The following is a 16,240-nucleotide window of genomic DNA, read 5'->3' as shown; positions in this document are numbered from 1 at the left end:
AGCTTGCCCTACCCTAAGGCACTTTAGTTTGCCATGTTCACTAATATATGCATATGTACACAAACTTGGCACTAGTATGTGCATTTCTGTACTTACACACTACTTTGCAGGAGAACTGCATTTGAAGAATGCTGAGAAGTGTGTATTTGTACTGTATTTCACTTTGTCTACTGCTTTGTATAGTGTGAATTAGCTATGTTTGCCTTTAAATGTGAACTTTCTCTCTCATTCCTAATCAAAGCAATCCCCATTTCCTGTGACACATTTTCAGTATCTTATACTCAGAAATAAACATGGAAGTCCTTTTTTGTACAGGATGTTTTTGCCATTTGAGCCACGTAAAGACCCACACGCAGAGAACAAAACATTACAGTGTGGACTATTCCCATTCAAGGTTCTTGCCAGGTACCTCATAGTGGTGAGGAGGAATGGAAGTTCCCCCAGAATGTCTGCTTTATATACATTATTTACATAATGGGCCCCACGTGATTGGCTAATTCCAGGATTCTCCCGTAGGCCAATCAGGTTGCAGATTCACTTCCACCTGGAGCTGGATTGGGTGGCTCCTGTGGACCAATCAGACTGCTGCATTCTGAATCCTATTGTTCTAGGACCAATCAGACTGCTACATTCTGAATCCTATTTTTCTAGGACCAATCAGACTGCTACATTCTGAATCCTATTATTCTAGGACCAATCAGACTGCTGCATTTTGGATCCTATTCAACTCAGTACATAACATTCCAATCAGCCTTCCAATCAGCCCTGAGTGCTCACTGGAAGGACAGATCGTGAAGCTGAGGCTCCAGTACTTTGGCCACCTCATGAGAAGAGAAGACTCCCTGGAGAAGACACTGATGCTGGGAAAAATGGAGGGCACAAGGAGAAGGGGGCGACAGAGGACGAGATGGTTGGATAGTGTTTTTGAGGTTACCAGCATGAGTTTGACAAAACTGCGGGAGGTAGTGGAGGACAGAGGTGCCTGGCATACTCTGGTCCATGGGGTCACGAAGAGTCGGACATGACTAAACGACTAAACAACAACAACACATAACATTAGGATACTCCATTCAGTTTGCCCTATCCCTAGTTTTCTGCTCCTCTGGAACAGATGCTCAGCAGTCATTGCCCACTTTGCATGCTCAGTCCTCACTGGGACAGTTTGGGATTGTCCCCTGCCCAGTTAATATTTTTCCTCTTAGGTTTTTTTGTGTGGAGGGAGAGGAGGAGACAGTGACACGCCTCTGGCGGTGGTGCTGTGCTAATCAGAATAGGGCTGGGATATGGGGAGGCAGCAATAGCGAAGTTGGGGGAGCTTCAGGGTAGCAGTCCACAGGCATTTGCACTTATTGGGCTGCAAACACCCCACAGTCCCTCACACCATGCTGCTGCTTCATTTCCTTCCCAATGAGCACATCACCACCACTGGCAAGACACCGCTGCATGCATGCACTGCTGCTGTTCCTACACAGTTCAGTGTAATGGTTAGGGTGTTGGACTAGGAGCTGGGAGACCAGAGTTCAAAACCACACATGAGGTGACTTTGGGCCAGTCATTGTATTTCAAAAACCAAATCTACCTCACAGGGTTGTGAGGATAAAATGCAGAGAGGAGAACCCTGTATGCCCTTGAGCTCCTTGGAGGAAAATGATCACACACATGATTATTGGGATCCCTTAGGTATGTAGGAAAGGTGATTGTTTTGGGGGGAGAGTAAGGAGACCATTCTAACATGGCTCCTTCAAGCAGGCTGAATACAACTTTCTCCACGCAGCTTGAGTGTATCCATCATTCTTGATTTGAAGGATGATAGTTTATTATTTCAGCCTAATTAAAATCAGTTGGATTGTTTAATTCCATATCCCCACCCCCACCCTCACATCCGTTCTTCATGGGCAACGTAGCAGTGGCACGTGGCAGAACTGGAACTCAAAGAAGATGCACCAGGGGACCAACGAAAGCAGATTTGTACTCTGCCACGCTCTCACATACTCGCCAATGGAATTTCCACAAGATCTGGCTTCACTGAAACGAAGCGGCTCCTTTCTGCAATCTCCCCGAAGAAAACAACATCGCTGTATACAAGGAGCTTCCGTGTTGCCGGCATTCCAGCTGTCTCAAAGCCACAGCATTTAACTCTCTCCAGATGTAGCCCCCCACCCCCCTTATTACAAGATTATTCTCCTTAAAAATAATAAAAGCATGGAAAAAGGTTTTGGCAGGTGCCGATCAACGTCAGAGTAGAGAATTACAGTGGTGCCCTGCAAGACGAATGCCTCACAAGACGAAAAACTCGCTAGACGAAAGGGTTTTCCGTTTTTTGAGTCGTTCCGCAAGACGAATTTCCCTATGGGCTTGCTTCGCAAGATGAAACGTCTTGCGAGTTTTTTCTTAAAGCCGCTAAGCCATTAATAGCCGCTAAGCCGCTAAGCCGTTAATAGCCGCTAAGCCGCTAATAGCCGTGCTTCGCAAGACGAAAAAACCGCAAGACGAAGAGACTCGCGGAACGGATTAATTTCGTCTTGCGAGGCACCACTGTAGATGGTTCCCCCCTTTTCTCCCCATGTGTGATCCCCCCAAAAGAATGCTCCCCAAGCCACTGCCCCATTTTGCCCACAAAGCCTCCTAATCTTGAATAGCTCCGTAATAGAGAGAGAGAGAGAGAGAGAGAGAGAGAGAGAGAGAGAAGGTCCCCCGTTTCCCATTGAAAGAGGAGTGCTGAAAAGGTTATAGCTGCAGCTGTCAATTTCCACTGATGGGAAGGAAGTAACCATCTATCAAGAACATCACTCTTATGTAGAGTTCTTGTGGGTTCAGAGGCTTCCATGCACTTGCATTCTTATCTTAAGATGGGAACTCTGTTATTTTGTATGGAAGCACCTAACTTTTCCCAACGGGTTCATTTATGATCCCTTTTGGTTCAGGTGTGTGTGTGTTAGGGGGAAGCGCCCATCAACAGGCTGCTACCATGTGTTATGGAACTGAGTGGCCTTTTAGCAGCATTGTACTAAATCTTGTGCTTCCCACAGACATTTGGCTGGCCTCTATGAGAACAAGGATGCTGGACTAAATGAGCCGCTGGCCTGATGCAGCAGGCTCTTCTTGTGTTCTTAAAACAATTATTTGGGAGCTCCTTTTGAACAAATACCAGGAACATAAGAAGCTGCCTAGTACTGACCCAGACCATTGGTTCATCTAACTGTTTGGGTCTGTTTCAGTCCAACTTGAATGTCTTTAATGGAGGATTAGACAAATTTGTAGAGGAAAAGCCTATCAGAGGCTATGAGCCACGAAGGCCGTGCTCTGCTCCCACCATCAGAGGAGGTATATTTCTGAAAACCAGTTGCTAGAAACTAGAGGAGGGGAGGGTGTTATTGCTTTCAGGTTCTGCTTACAGGCTTCTCAGGCATCTGGTTGGTCAATGTGAAGACAGGAAGCTTGGCTAAATGGGCCATTGGCCTGGTCCACCAGAGTTTTCTTATATTCTTATGTAATGTCATTCACAGATCATGTAAGGTAAGCCAGAAGAGCAGCCTCCTTGCTTTAACTGCAGCGTTTCTTAGTCCTGATATTTGCAGCAAAACAAAAGGTTTTCCAATGCTGATAAATAACAACAAGCAAAAAAGCACGTTCAGTTTCACAGCTTTGGTGTCTGAACTACCAACCCACAGGGCTGTTGTGAAGATAAAATAGGGGAATGGAGATAATAAAATACACAACCTTGAGCTCTGGGAGGAAAATAAAGATTCAAATATACAATAAGCAAATATGTGCAGTTTCACAACTCTCAGAAATATATATTTGAAACACTTTGTCAACCTTGATAAACAAAAAGAAATTATTGTGTTCAAACACAGTCAATAGTCATTTTAACTTGCAGCAGCTTTGAGATGTCCAGATATTTTGTGGCTGCATTTGTGGAGACATTTTGTATTTTATATTTTTGCTTTATGGTTACTGCATATTAACAAATAGCATCCCAGTTAAGACAAACAGACCAGTAGTGGCTGTGTGGGGAACATGGAAGCTCAGCAGGTGGGGGACTGTAATATTCCATTTCTTTCTGAGGAAAACCCTCATTTATTTTCAAAGCGAGTTACTTCTCAGTAAAACCTACCAAACCCAGCCAGTTTTGTTTTATTCTTTAAAGGCAGCACATTGTGTAAATGAAATAATGGGGACACAAGCAAACTTACCATCATGCTCTCCTCCATTTAGCTTCTCCTGCTGCTTTGCAAAGGGCCTCTCCTGAGTCCCAGGTGGGGCTCTGATTGCTTAGCAACAGTGATTAAGTGACCTTAGCAACAGAGGCCTACCTAAGCTCCCTTGTACTCTTGGTAAGGAGCTGTATTGGTGTCCCTTCGTCCCTTGAGCCCTTGGCAAGGAGAGTGTGTGGATGGGTGGGCAGGCTCCGAGACACCCCAAATCAGGGTCGAGAGGTGGTTGGGCAGACTCAACCAACTCTTAGGTACCGTATTTTTGGTCCCATAGGACGCTCCATCTAATAGGACGCATCTAGTTTTTTTGGGGGGAAATAAAGGAAATTTACCCCCCTTTATTTCCCCCCCAAAAGCAGGTCGGGGAAACCAAACCAGGTCGCGGAACAGCGGGATGGCGGCACTGCACCTCCCTGCTGTCCCCCGAGCTTGTGGGGCTGGCCGATGTCTGCCTGGCGCGAGGGGCGCCCTGAAGCAGGGTGCCTGAAGCAGGGTGCTATCCGCAGCGTGGGGAGCCCTGCGGGGAACTCCTGCAGGGCTCCCCACGCCGCGGATGTATGCCCGGCGCGAGGGGTGCTCTGCTTCAGGGCGCCCCGCCTGCCGGGTGGCAGGCTGCTATCCGCAGCGCGGGGAGCCCTGCGGGGAACTCCTGCAGGGCTCCCCATGCTGCGGAAGTATGCCCTGCGCGAGGGGCGCTCTGCTTCAGGGTGCCCCGCCCGCCGGGTGGCAGGCTGCTATCCGCAGCCTAGACAACCCTGCGGGACCTCCCGCAGGGCTGCCTAGGCTGCGGATGTCTTCCTGAAGCCTGGAGAGCTAGAGGGGTCGGTGCGCACCGACCCCTCTTGCTCTCCAAGCTTCAGCGAAAGCCTGTATTCGCCCCATAGGACGCACCCAGATTTCCCCTACATTTTTGGAGGGGGAAAAGTGCATCCTATAGGGCAAAAAATACGGTATGTCCCTGATTAACAACGGTGCTGCCCACGGAGTGCCAAAGCCTTAGTGATATCTCACATATTGTTTTATAACTTTCATTAGATGTCTCTGATTCACTTCCTTTTTTAAAAAGTGAAGCGCCTCGAGTCCCTGCTAGCATTGGGCCTGGTACTTTTGAATTCCTTCTACCCCCCTCTGTCAGTGGCCCCGATGCAGTTACAAGTATAGCATCCCTTGGAGATAGAAAGCTACCCAGCTTTGGCTTAAATACTTCTGCCTTCATAACCAGATCTTGGGCTGCAGAGCAGCTGGAACTGGAACCTCTTACAGAAGTCAGGGAGTGTTACTTGAGCCACTCCGGCCTATCAGTGCAAGGCTTGTACCTTGCAGATTTTCTCATTTGGGCAGAGTTGTTTAACATCCACAGCATCCAAACAACTATCAAGGCATGGTTCTTTCAAAGTTTGATGTTTTATTGTGTTTTTATATTTTGCTGGAAGCCACCCAGAGTGGCTGGGGCAACCCAGTCAATTTTATTATCTAAATAATAAAATAATAAAATTATTATTTAAAGTTGTTGGGTTTCCATTTCTCAAGATCCCTGACCCCTGGCCATGCTGGCAATGGTTGATGGGAGTTGTAGTCCAAAACATTATGGAGAGCCTTTGGTTTCCCATTCATGACCTATATAATGGCTGATTTTCTCATCATGTGCATACCTCCCTGTTCTTGCAATTGAAGTACTTATTTGACCCCACTATATTTTCTCTAAGCCCTTTGCTGGAGCGTTGCAGCCATTTATTCAACCATAGGAAACAAGTATAACATACTGGCTAACCAAAAACAATTTCAAAAGTGCAGTTATTTCTGTTCCTGAAGAAGACTTTGTAGGCAAGCTCCACATGTGATACCAACTTCCTGAAAAATAATGTCCTTTAATAGGAGTGCAGGGCAGGTCCCAATAGGACCCATGGATCTGAAGTGGAAAGGAGGTTTATTGAATATTAATGGCTCCCACCCACCTGGCAGGCTTTACACAACAGCTTGGGAAACAATTATCTGATGGCACTGAAATTTCTTAATGTTTGCATTGAAATACGAGTTTAGCTGGTTTCAGGCTGATGTTAATGGAATAAACAGACCTTACAGAAGATTAAGGAATGATGTCCAATTCCAGTCTCGATGCCTCTTAATAATACACCTAGTTCATTAAGTTTGTTTGCTATATTACATCAGTAATAACAGTTGTTTTTTAGTGGGGCAAAAATGAACAGTTTAAAAACAAAAACAGCCACTTTTTAAATTACTTGTTACAACAGGCTGAGAAATCATCAGTAACGATCTTTTGGGGTAACAATGATGCATCCAGAAATTAAAAAGTCTGCCCCAGGCAAGTATTTGGTGCTTAAAAGTGGAAGTGATATGCAGTTACTACCTTTATGTTATTTCAACTTCCCAGATCTTACTCTTCAAACACATCACTACCAAATATCTGTAACTCATACCTGCCTTTTGTGCTGTTCTAAATCCTCTTTAAAGTCAATGATGCCTCGGGTTCAGGGCTGCATTAAGACCTTTAGAAGCCATAAACTCTGAAAAAAGGTTATGGTGCCCCCCCCCCCGCGCATGCATGCATATATATATATATATATATATATATATATATATATATATATGCTTTCGTAGATTTTCACGGGTACAGGAATGCAGGTTTTGGTGTCCTCGGGTATCTTCCCGTGTAAAAGTTGGGGTGTCTAGGCGACGTTTCGACGAGGTCTCACTCGTCATCTTCAGGCTGGTGCTTTCGGCTTCTTGTTACTGGAACAGAGCAGGATCTCAGTGTTTGAGTTCCTATAAATACTGTTGAGGAGGTGTGGCCTCCTATGTTCTGGGCAGAGAGGGAGTTCCCAGGCTAGTGTGCCTTTTCTTCTTTTGTTCCTTAATTGCTTGAGGGATATCTTGAGTGATTTCTTGAGTGATATCCTGAGTACCACTTAGGTGGGTCATTAGGTGTGGATTAGTTGTTAAAGCCTTTGTGTCTTGACCTCTTGAACTTTGTGAAGAGTTTTTCTGAGAAGATGGGTGTACTACATTTAGTTGTGCTCTGGCTTGGCTTCGTGTATAGGGGCGAGCTGTGGTTTTGTGGCCTGTGCCAGCCAGATCTGTGTAGGGATTGCAGGGGGGTGCAGCATCCGGAGGTGCCACCATGGTTTGGCTACTGGATGGTGTCTGTAATTTATCTGTGGAGAGGGTCTGGGTTTGGGTCTGGTGTGGTTGATTGGTGATGGCGTTCTGTGTGCCTCTGGATCTGGTGTCAGTTTTTGTGGGGAGGGCTAATTTCCAGATGTCTGGCAAGCGGGATGTGTCGTCACGCTTGTTCATGTTGTGAGGGTGTTTCTCTATCTCGATGGCTTCCATGATTATTCTCTTGTGGTGATGTTCCATGTTAGAGAGCAATTTGGAATCTGCAAAATTAATTTCGTGTCCTGTTTCTTTCATGTGTTGGAAGAGAGAGGAAGTTTTTTCTTCTTTTTTGACGGCATTCTTGTGTTCTGCGATACGTGCATTTATTCGTCTGTTTGTTTGTCCAATGTACGTGGCTGGGCAGACTTTGCAGGGTATTTCATAGACCCCTTGGTTTTCCAACTGGATTTTATCCTTGGGGTTTCTGAGGATGTTGGCTATTTTTTGGTTGGCGCAAAAGGCTGTTTTGATATTGTGTTTATGGAGGATTTTGCTAATTTTATCTGTAGTGCCCTTGATATAAGGAAGGAGGGCCATGCCATTGTTTTCTTCTGTGTCTTGGTTTTTGGGGGGTGTTTCTTTTTGGATTAGCTTCGTAACCCTGTTTTGCTGGTATCCATTGGCAATTAACACATTTGAGAGATTCTGTAACTCAGTTGTCAAGTGGTCTTTGTCAGCCAGGCGTTTGGTTCTGGAGATGAGAGTCTTGGCTACGGAGTTTATTTGTGCAGGGTGGTGGTGTGATTGTGCATGTAAGTAGCGGTTGGTGTGTGTTTTTTTCCGGTAGATAGTGTGTCCTAGGGAGCCATCAGGTTTTTTGTAGACCAAAAAATAGCCAACATCCTCAGAATGTAGACCAAAAAATAGCCAACATCCTCAGAAACCCCAAGGATAAAATCCAGTTGGAAAACCAAGGGGTCTATGAAATACCCTGCAAAGTCTGCCCAGCCACGTACATTGGACAAACAAACAGACGAATAAATGCACGTATCGCAGAACACAAGAATGCCGTCAAAAAAGAAGAAAAAACTTCCTCTCTCTTCCAACACATGAAAGAAACAGGACACGAAATTAATTTTGCAGATTCCAAATTGCTCTCTAACATGGAACATCACCACAAGAGAATAATCATGGAAGCCATCGAGATAGAGAAACACCCTCACAACATGAACAAGCGTGACGACACATCCCGCTTGCCAGACATCTGGAAATTAGCCCTCCCCACAAAAACTGACACCAGATCCAGAGGCACACAGAACGCCATCACCAATCAACCACACCAGACCCAAACCCAGACCCTCTCCACAGATAAATTACAGACACCATCCAGTAGCCAAACCATGGTGGCACCTCCGGATGCTGCACCCCCCTGCAATCCCTACACAGATCTGGCTGGCACAGGCCACAAAACCACAGCTCGCCCCTATACACGAAGCCAAGCCAGAGCACAACTAAATGTAGTACACCCATCTTCTCAGAAAAACTCTTCACAAAGTTCAAGAGGTCAAGACACAAAGGCTTTAACAACTAATCCACACCTAATGACCCACCTAAGTGGTACTCAGGATATCACTCAAGAAATCACTCAAGATATCCCTCAAGCAATTAAGGAACAAAAGAAGAAAAGGCACACTAGCCTGGGAACTCCCTCTCTGCCCAGAACATAGGAGGCCACACCTCCTCAACAGTATTTATAGGAACTCAAACACTGAGATCCTGCTCTGTTCCAGTAACAAGAAGCCGAAAGCACCAGCCTGAAGATGACGAGTGAGACCTCGTCGAAACGTCGCCTAGACACCCCAACTTTTACACGGGAAGATACCCGAGGACACCAAAACCTGCATATATATATATATATATATATATATATATATATATATATATATTACTAAACAGTAAAATAAGTTTTTTTTTCTAAATGACACAAAACTCACACATATGCTGAAATTAAAATAGCAGCTTTCTAAATTTTTGGATTACAAAATTCTTTCAAAAAATTGTTTCTTATTTTTCTGTGTGTGCCCCAACTTTGCTGTTGCCCTAAGCGCGTGCTTAGTTTGCTTACTGGGTAAACCAGCATTGTTTAGGTTTAACTATAATTTCAATGGGGTGAAAGCTAATTAGTAAAAAAGGAAACTCTGAATTATTATAATAATCTCCAGTGGATTTATCAGTTTTCTTGGTCTCGGGAGAAGAGTCTTTCCGGCAAAGCAACACTGCATTGATATATCCTTGTTTGAATGGGGGCTGGGAGACAGACTATGAGTGTAATGCTCCTTACTCTGATAAGGTGTAGGGTAGTTATTTCCTATGGAATACAGTGGGGTGAATTGAGTGTTGAATTTGATCCCTACCTAAATTCTTTCTCTGAATCAGCTTCTCTTTTTTGCGCTCGCACACACACACACACACACACACACACACACACACAGAGCAACACAGAACAGCGATGTCTCTGCAATACAATACGAAGTCAGTCAAAACAAGCACCAGTCCTTAGATATTAAAAACATTCCTGCTGTGTCACATCATGGCGCCGGCATAAGCTAAAGTCAAGACTTTATATTGTCAAGAGGCACTAACTTCAGACTGCATTACAACATGGATGTTTGCCAGCAAGCATAAATAAAGAACTCGCTCATAAACAATATCTTGAGGCAGTATGTCAAGCAATTTTTTTCTTTTTCTTTTTTGCAGAAAAGAAGGCTTGCTACGACCGTCTGTTTAGGACTCTCTGTTGTCCTGTTGATCGTTGAGTTTTAAGACAAGCTTTATAGCGGTTCCCAGATGCTGGTGTATCTGGCAACGGCAGTTGCAAGAAAATGAATGAGTAAACAGTTTGTAAAGCTTACGACTTGCTAGCTCTGGCGTTATACACCTTCATTTGTATGCATCCAGATCCCGAGGTGGGATAGCCTTTCTCAGCAGATTCCAGAGGCATTGGGGCACCATTTTTGTGAGAATTGGATTTGAACAAAACCTGAATCTTGAGCCTTGGAGGAATTTTTGGATTGACAGAGGTGAAACAGGATCTGCACAGGGCTGTATAAGAAGGGAGTCCCAAAGTGCTCTGTGGTGCCACTCAGATGCAGCCTCCACTATCCTCTGACCTACACTGCTTTTAACCTTCCCCTGCTTAATCCCTTCTGCTGACCTTCACAACAGGTTGGATCCAATGTTGATTCTGCTGAGAGTGGACCCATTAATTTGGCTGCTCATTTGTTTCTGTGTTCAGTTCAAGGAACTCACTTTCATCCTAATGACTTAAGTGTTAGGGCCTGGGTAGAGGAGAAATGGTGGAGACCACCTCCCCAGCTTGACCCTTCCAGTGAGGAGGAAGAGGAAGACAGTTTAGATTTACAACAGGGGTTTGAGGGAGGTCACAGCTCAGAGGCAGATGAGGGGGAAACTTGGGAAATAATGGGAGAGGAGGAGGAGGAGGAGGAAGCACCAGGGGGGTGACAGCTGATGGACACAGTGTCTTTAGAAAGCATTCTAGACCTTCCATCTCCCAGAACCTGGTGAGCCTTGAAAGTAGAAGAGCAAAGAGCTCAAAGACAGAGGGCACTTAGCAGCATCTGTAGGAGAGACAATGAGATTGATGGATGAGAAAGTGGGGGAGACAGAGGTGGACATTCACTTGGGACAATGCCATTATCCAAGAGGCTGGATTCTATAGCCTCTCTCTGTAAATACTGAATAAAAAGTGGACAGTAAGAAACATTTCCTTGTCTTTGTCTACTCCTGGGCAACCAGCCAGGAGTCGCTGGCAGCAGCCTGACACTTTGGCCCTAACAGCTGAAAGACCAAGTCCTTCCTTACAGACCTTCCTGCAAGTTAAGATCAGCAGATGGGGCTCTCTTGGTAGGTCCACCTCTGTCAGACTTGAGGGTGAGGGTGCCTGAGATAACATTCTCTTTGGCTGCCCTTAAGTTGTGGAATACACACACAAGTGCATTTGGCTTCTTCACCGTACAGCTTTTAGCAAATGCTAAAGACACAATCCTTTACCTAGGCCTTTGATCCCTGAGATGTGTGTTTTCACCCCATTCCAGTGATTGTAATCTGTTTTGACTGGTTTTAATTTTGCTGTAACTTGCCCTGGGACCTGTTGATGAAGGGTGGGTAATAAATTTAATACTAATAATTTCAATGGGTCTGCTCTGAGTAGAACCTACTTGGTTATGACCCTTGGTAGTCACGTGTGACAAAGGAAACCTCAAACATGCGCAACCTCCTCAACTGATACACACGTTTCTAGGATTGCATTCTGGTATATTAACTTTGGTCTGAGAACCAACCTCAAATGAAGACCTGGTCATACCCATACCTTCACATAGACATAGCATTTCTGAGCTTTCAGTTTCTGATTTATATCAACAAATCTAAGGAAACTGCTAAAAAGCTGCAGCCCTTGACAGCAGAAAAGCTACAAGGCTTCGGTGAGGGAGTGTAATATGCCAAGGACTAGAGATCTGAAAGTAAACAATGTCAGCTCATGCGCCTCTCACTTGCCTTCCTGTGACACTGTGCAGCTGCAGCCAATGGACTTCAGCCAAGCTAGTCGTGACTGATGTGCTTGTTTCCATTTCTGTAGCTTCCCATTACTGCTCTTCATTCAAATAAACTAGGAACTAGGGATGTGAGGGAAATTTTGCTTGGGTTTGCCTTTTAATGTGCATCTTCCTAACTGAGGTTTCCTAAAACAGCATTTGAATAGAAATGCAGCTCTCATTTCTGGAAATGCTCTGAATCTTGCATTGAGTTTGCCCAATTAAAAATGTCTACTACATTGCATATATCAGGGGAAAGTGTACACAAATTGGACACAAAACTGTGTACATTTGTGAAAATAACATAGCACAATGCCACTTGCAAAAATGTGTGAATAAGGAAAAAATGCACACTTAATCACTGACAAATATTTGTGACTTCCCCCATGCAACTGATGCAGAAATGTGGTGATTTGAACTTAAGAAAAGAAAAATGAGTTACTAATATATTGTTGATCCCTATTGAATCAAATGCAAGTTCATTTCAATCCCAATTGCTCTGGGTGCTTCAATGAATGCCCAGTTGCTTTCTTGCACTGTGTTGATTCCATTCATTTAAATAGAGGAGCAGATTTGTAGGATGTGCAAAGGACCTGCCTTCTCTATTGAAATGAATGGGATCAGCCTATGTAAGAAATCCATAGGACAGCCCTTGTAAAATTCCCATGGTAATAGGGAAGCAATGAGCCAGTTCCATTGTGTTAGTACATCTTGTGGCATCAGAGGACCCATATTAAACTGAAAACATTTTAAACACATGCTAACAAAGCCTGAAAGTAAGGCAGGGAAGTTATTTTTTTATTTGGTTGTTAATCAATATATTCAAAAGTTTTCAGAGAATCACAAATGCCAGTGTAAACATGCGCCAGGTACATAGATAATATAAAGTATTGCACATAGAAAAAATATATATCATCCACATTTCCTAATGATGTTTCATCCATCTGTAGTTGATGTGTAGGTGTTCAGCCAAGCCACCATTCTGGATAAACTATGGGTTTAAGTCAATAATTCAGCATTTAGAAAAGAGATACAACTCACCTCTTTTCCAAGGGTGGCTATGTGAATAAGCTGGCAAGGGGGTAGAAATCTGCAGCATGGTTTTGATACCTGAGGCAGTCAACCTCTGCATCTTATGAGTGCATAAGAGAAGTAAAAATGGTTGTAGCAAGAGGAAGCCCCCATCTTCACTGTCCTGCCTTGTTTCAACCAAGAACTGATCCCTGCCCTCTGAATGGTTCTCTGTAAAAACATAGCTCAACAGTTAATTGGACGAGGGATTCAGAAGCCAATTGTCCATTTGTTCTTCCCAGTCTTTGGCAATAGTAGTTTGGGTTTTGGCAAGGCAACAATTAGGATAATGGGAACGATTGAACCTGGGTCATAGGGTGCTAAACATGACTTCAACAAGCCAGGCAGGGAGAAGGGAAGAAAGTGAGCAGTGTTAGTACTTTTCAGCACATTTACATTGAGAATTTTACTTGTGGATTGAAAGGATATGAGTATAGAAGGTACAGGAAGTTCAAAACCTCATGCAGATATATTTTAAAAAACAATTTATCCCAGTGCATTCAGTTTTAAGCAAGGTTCATCATGAGTGGAAGCTAATCTGGTCCAGCCATTCCAATGGATTGGTGCCTATTATGAAAGCTCATGTTTACAGGAACACCTTGGAAATCTTCCTGGATTAGGTCCAATGATCATCCTGCTGAAATTACTGGGCCTAAACTAGTCTGAACAGGACTAATGCTAGATAAATTTGTAAGAGACAACAGGAAAACAAAAGTCAACTGTGGATAATAATAAAAAAGATAATTGCAATTCAGAAACCAGGTGTGTACATGGTGCTCCTCCATGAGCCATGACCCCATTACTCTCAGTGGCACCCTGCTAGTTTCCACACATGAAAAGGAATGCACACAGATTAGCCCTCTCCATTGAAATTAATGGGAAACCATTCCATGTGCAGGAGTTCCCTACACATGCACCGCAGCTCTCATGTTAAAAAAGAGACTTGCTGGATTGGGTTGTTAAAAGTCCAAGTGTCTCCAAATGGTTTGCTAAAAATCCAATAGTATGGAACTTCCTTAGGAAAGCTTTGGGAGCAAAAAAAGAAAGACATGACCCTTACGTTGGTTTCAAACTAGATCTGGATACATTTATAAAGGTAATTTTTAATCTGTTATACAGATGTGCCACACTAGGATTAGGGGAGGTTTTGTTTCACTTTACATCTTCTTCACTTTGAATCATCAGTGGTTGTCTCAATTGGAAGCAGATGCTGAATGTTGGAAGCTCACTTGCGCTAGTGAGCCCAAGCTGAACTTTCCTTAAGAAGGCTTGGTGAACGGGGTTTGTTTTGCAGCAAAGGCTTAACTGATTTCGTTTAATTTACATTGGATGTTTTCTCCCAAATCAGGTTGGCCAGCTGATTTTTTCCGCTTTGCCTCACCTTATTGTATGTGGCTTAGGATCACAGGAAGCTGCCCAGTCAGACAATTGGCCCATCGAGCCCAGTATCATCTACAGTGATAAATGGCAATTCTCCAGATTTTCAGACAGGGGACACTCCCAGCCCTAAATGCAAATGTCAGGGACCTTCTGCATGCAAAGCAAGTGCCCTGTCATTGAGCCATTGCCCCTCTTATTTCACCTTACTAGCAGTAACTGGATTGTATTACTTGAGTATGTACAATTTACTACTGTCTTTTCTACAATTAGGCTGCAATCCTATATAGGCTTTGTTGGGAGTAAGTTCCAGACTTTCAATTGAGTATAGGATTGCACTCTGTGTCTCTAACATGGGATGCCAGACTTCTCTTTGCTTGGCAATCATGATATAGTGGATAACCTTAATCTGCTATGTCCACGGTGTGGGGCGATTAAATAAATGGAAGATACTATGTCATGTTTCTTAGGGTTCAGGGTTGAACTATAATCTTCAGGGTCACTTCCCAGGCCTGTGATTCTGCAGTTCTTTATCATACACTCCATCCTATAAAATAATATATACTTTTGCTTCCGTTCCGACTCTTATAACTGGTATATGGAATGTGCAGGATACATCCACTCTATTTACATGCAAAGTAATGTTACCATCAGTATAAAACTTCAGAGCCTATTTTGGTTAGGATGCCCAGCCTACAAAAAGATGGAAAAATAAATAATTGTGCCTCGCTTATGGAAAGTGTTTTAGAAGGCTACTTTTGCTTGTCAGAAGTACTTTCACAGTACCAACAATATTGCTTGTCTCCCTGAGCCAGAGTTTCATAGAAATTCCTATCCTTAGGGAGTCACCACAACATTATGCCATGATACAGTAGAGTTTGAACATTTTGTCTTTAAGCCAGGCGATTCGCCACCACATGGTCCAGACTACAGGAGTGCTTCTAATGCCGTCCACGTGTGAATGACTCAAGTGATCCTTTGTTTAAATAAAACTCTCTCTCTCTCTTTTTGCTGCTCATCAGCTGGTTATGTTTTTGAGGCAGTGATCATTGTTCTTGTCTTCCCTTCTAAGGTCATTTATGTAGTGAATGCGTAGAACTCTGCATAGTTTGGATTACGACCACATCTTGGCAAGAAAGTTCCTGGTAAGTGGAATCTGTTGTACTTTTCTGCTCTTGACCAGGACCACTCTCCTCTTCCTATGTGTCAGTAGTCTTGTCACTTGTCAGTTGCACCCTGTCAGCCATGTCATCTCGAGGGGGCCTTGCTCTGTCAAAGAAGCCGCACTGGAACAAAACAAAGAGTCATGTGTAGGCAAGTTGGCAAAGCAACCATCTTTTCTCCCTTTTTCAGGTCCTGCCCTCAGACTCAGACATTATGGCTTGGTGTCATACACCTGTATAAACATGTAGAGGAAATATATATGCATTGGCAGTGCTTTTGCCTTAAATTTTAATCAACCATCTCTGTATTAAAAACAAACAAACCAGCTTGGTTACCTGGTTCTGAGAAGTTTTCAAGCCTTAAAAAGATCTCACAACCAAATATCCAGGGATTCCAAACATTAAACCCCTTGCTCCCCCACTGGCTGCATATAGAATTATACCACGCAGAAGCTGTTTTTAAATGCCTCCACAAATTTGTGTGATTGGCTAAGTGCAGCATGAGATTGAATAGCCCCCCCAAAAGCAGTCGGGACTGCCTGTAGGAGCAATCACTGAAACGAAATGTTTCAGGGGGAAAATCTGGTGTGGCATGAATTGCTCACAGCCACTGAGCTCAATCAAGCTATTCTGGACTAAAGGCTATTGAGTTTGCACCTTGGAAACTCAGTTAAAAAGCGAA

The 16,240-nt window shown here is 43.8% G+C and overlaps 1 protein-coding gene across 2 annotated transcripts in view; it reads right to left on the bottom strand.

Annotated features, from left to right (window-relative positions):
* Nucleotides 1–12,724: 12,724 nt before the first annotated feature.
* ITGA8 (integrin subunit alpha 8) overlaps nt 12,725–16,240 on the bottom strand; it is a 119,647-nt gene continuing 116,131 nt past the window's right edge. For both annotated transcript variants that reach the window (XM_028751564.2, XM_028751565.2), the window contains one exon: nt 12,725–15,681. In XM_028751564.2, the coding sequence (XP_028607397.2) occupies nt 15,595–15,681 (87 nt within the window). In that variant the 3' untranslated portion in view covers nt 12,725–15,594. The remainder of the gene's footprint in view (nt 15,682–16,240) is intronic.

The sequence above is a fragment of the Podarcis muralis genome, chromosome 12, assembly GCF_964188315.1.
Source record: "Podarcis muralis chromosome 12, rPodMur119.hap1.1, whole genome shotgun sequence".
Taxonomy (NCBI): Eukaryota; Metazoa; Chordata; class Lepidosauria; order Squamata; family Lacertidae; genus Podarcis; species Podarcis muralis.
This window is presented reverse-complemented; position numbering and strand designations above follow the sequence as displayed.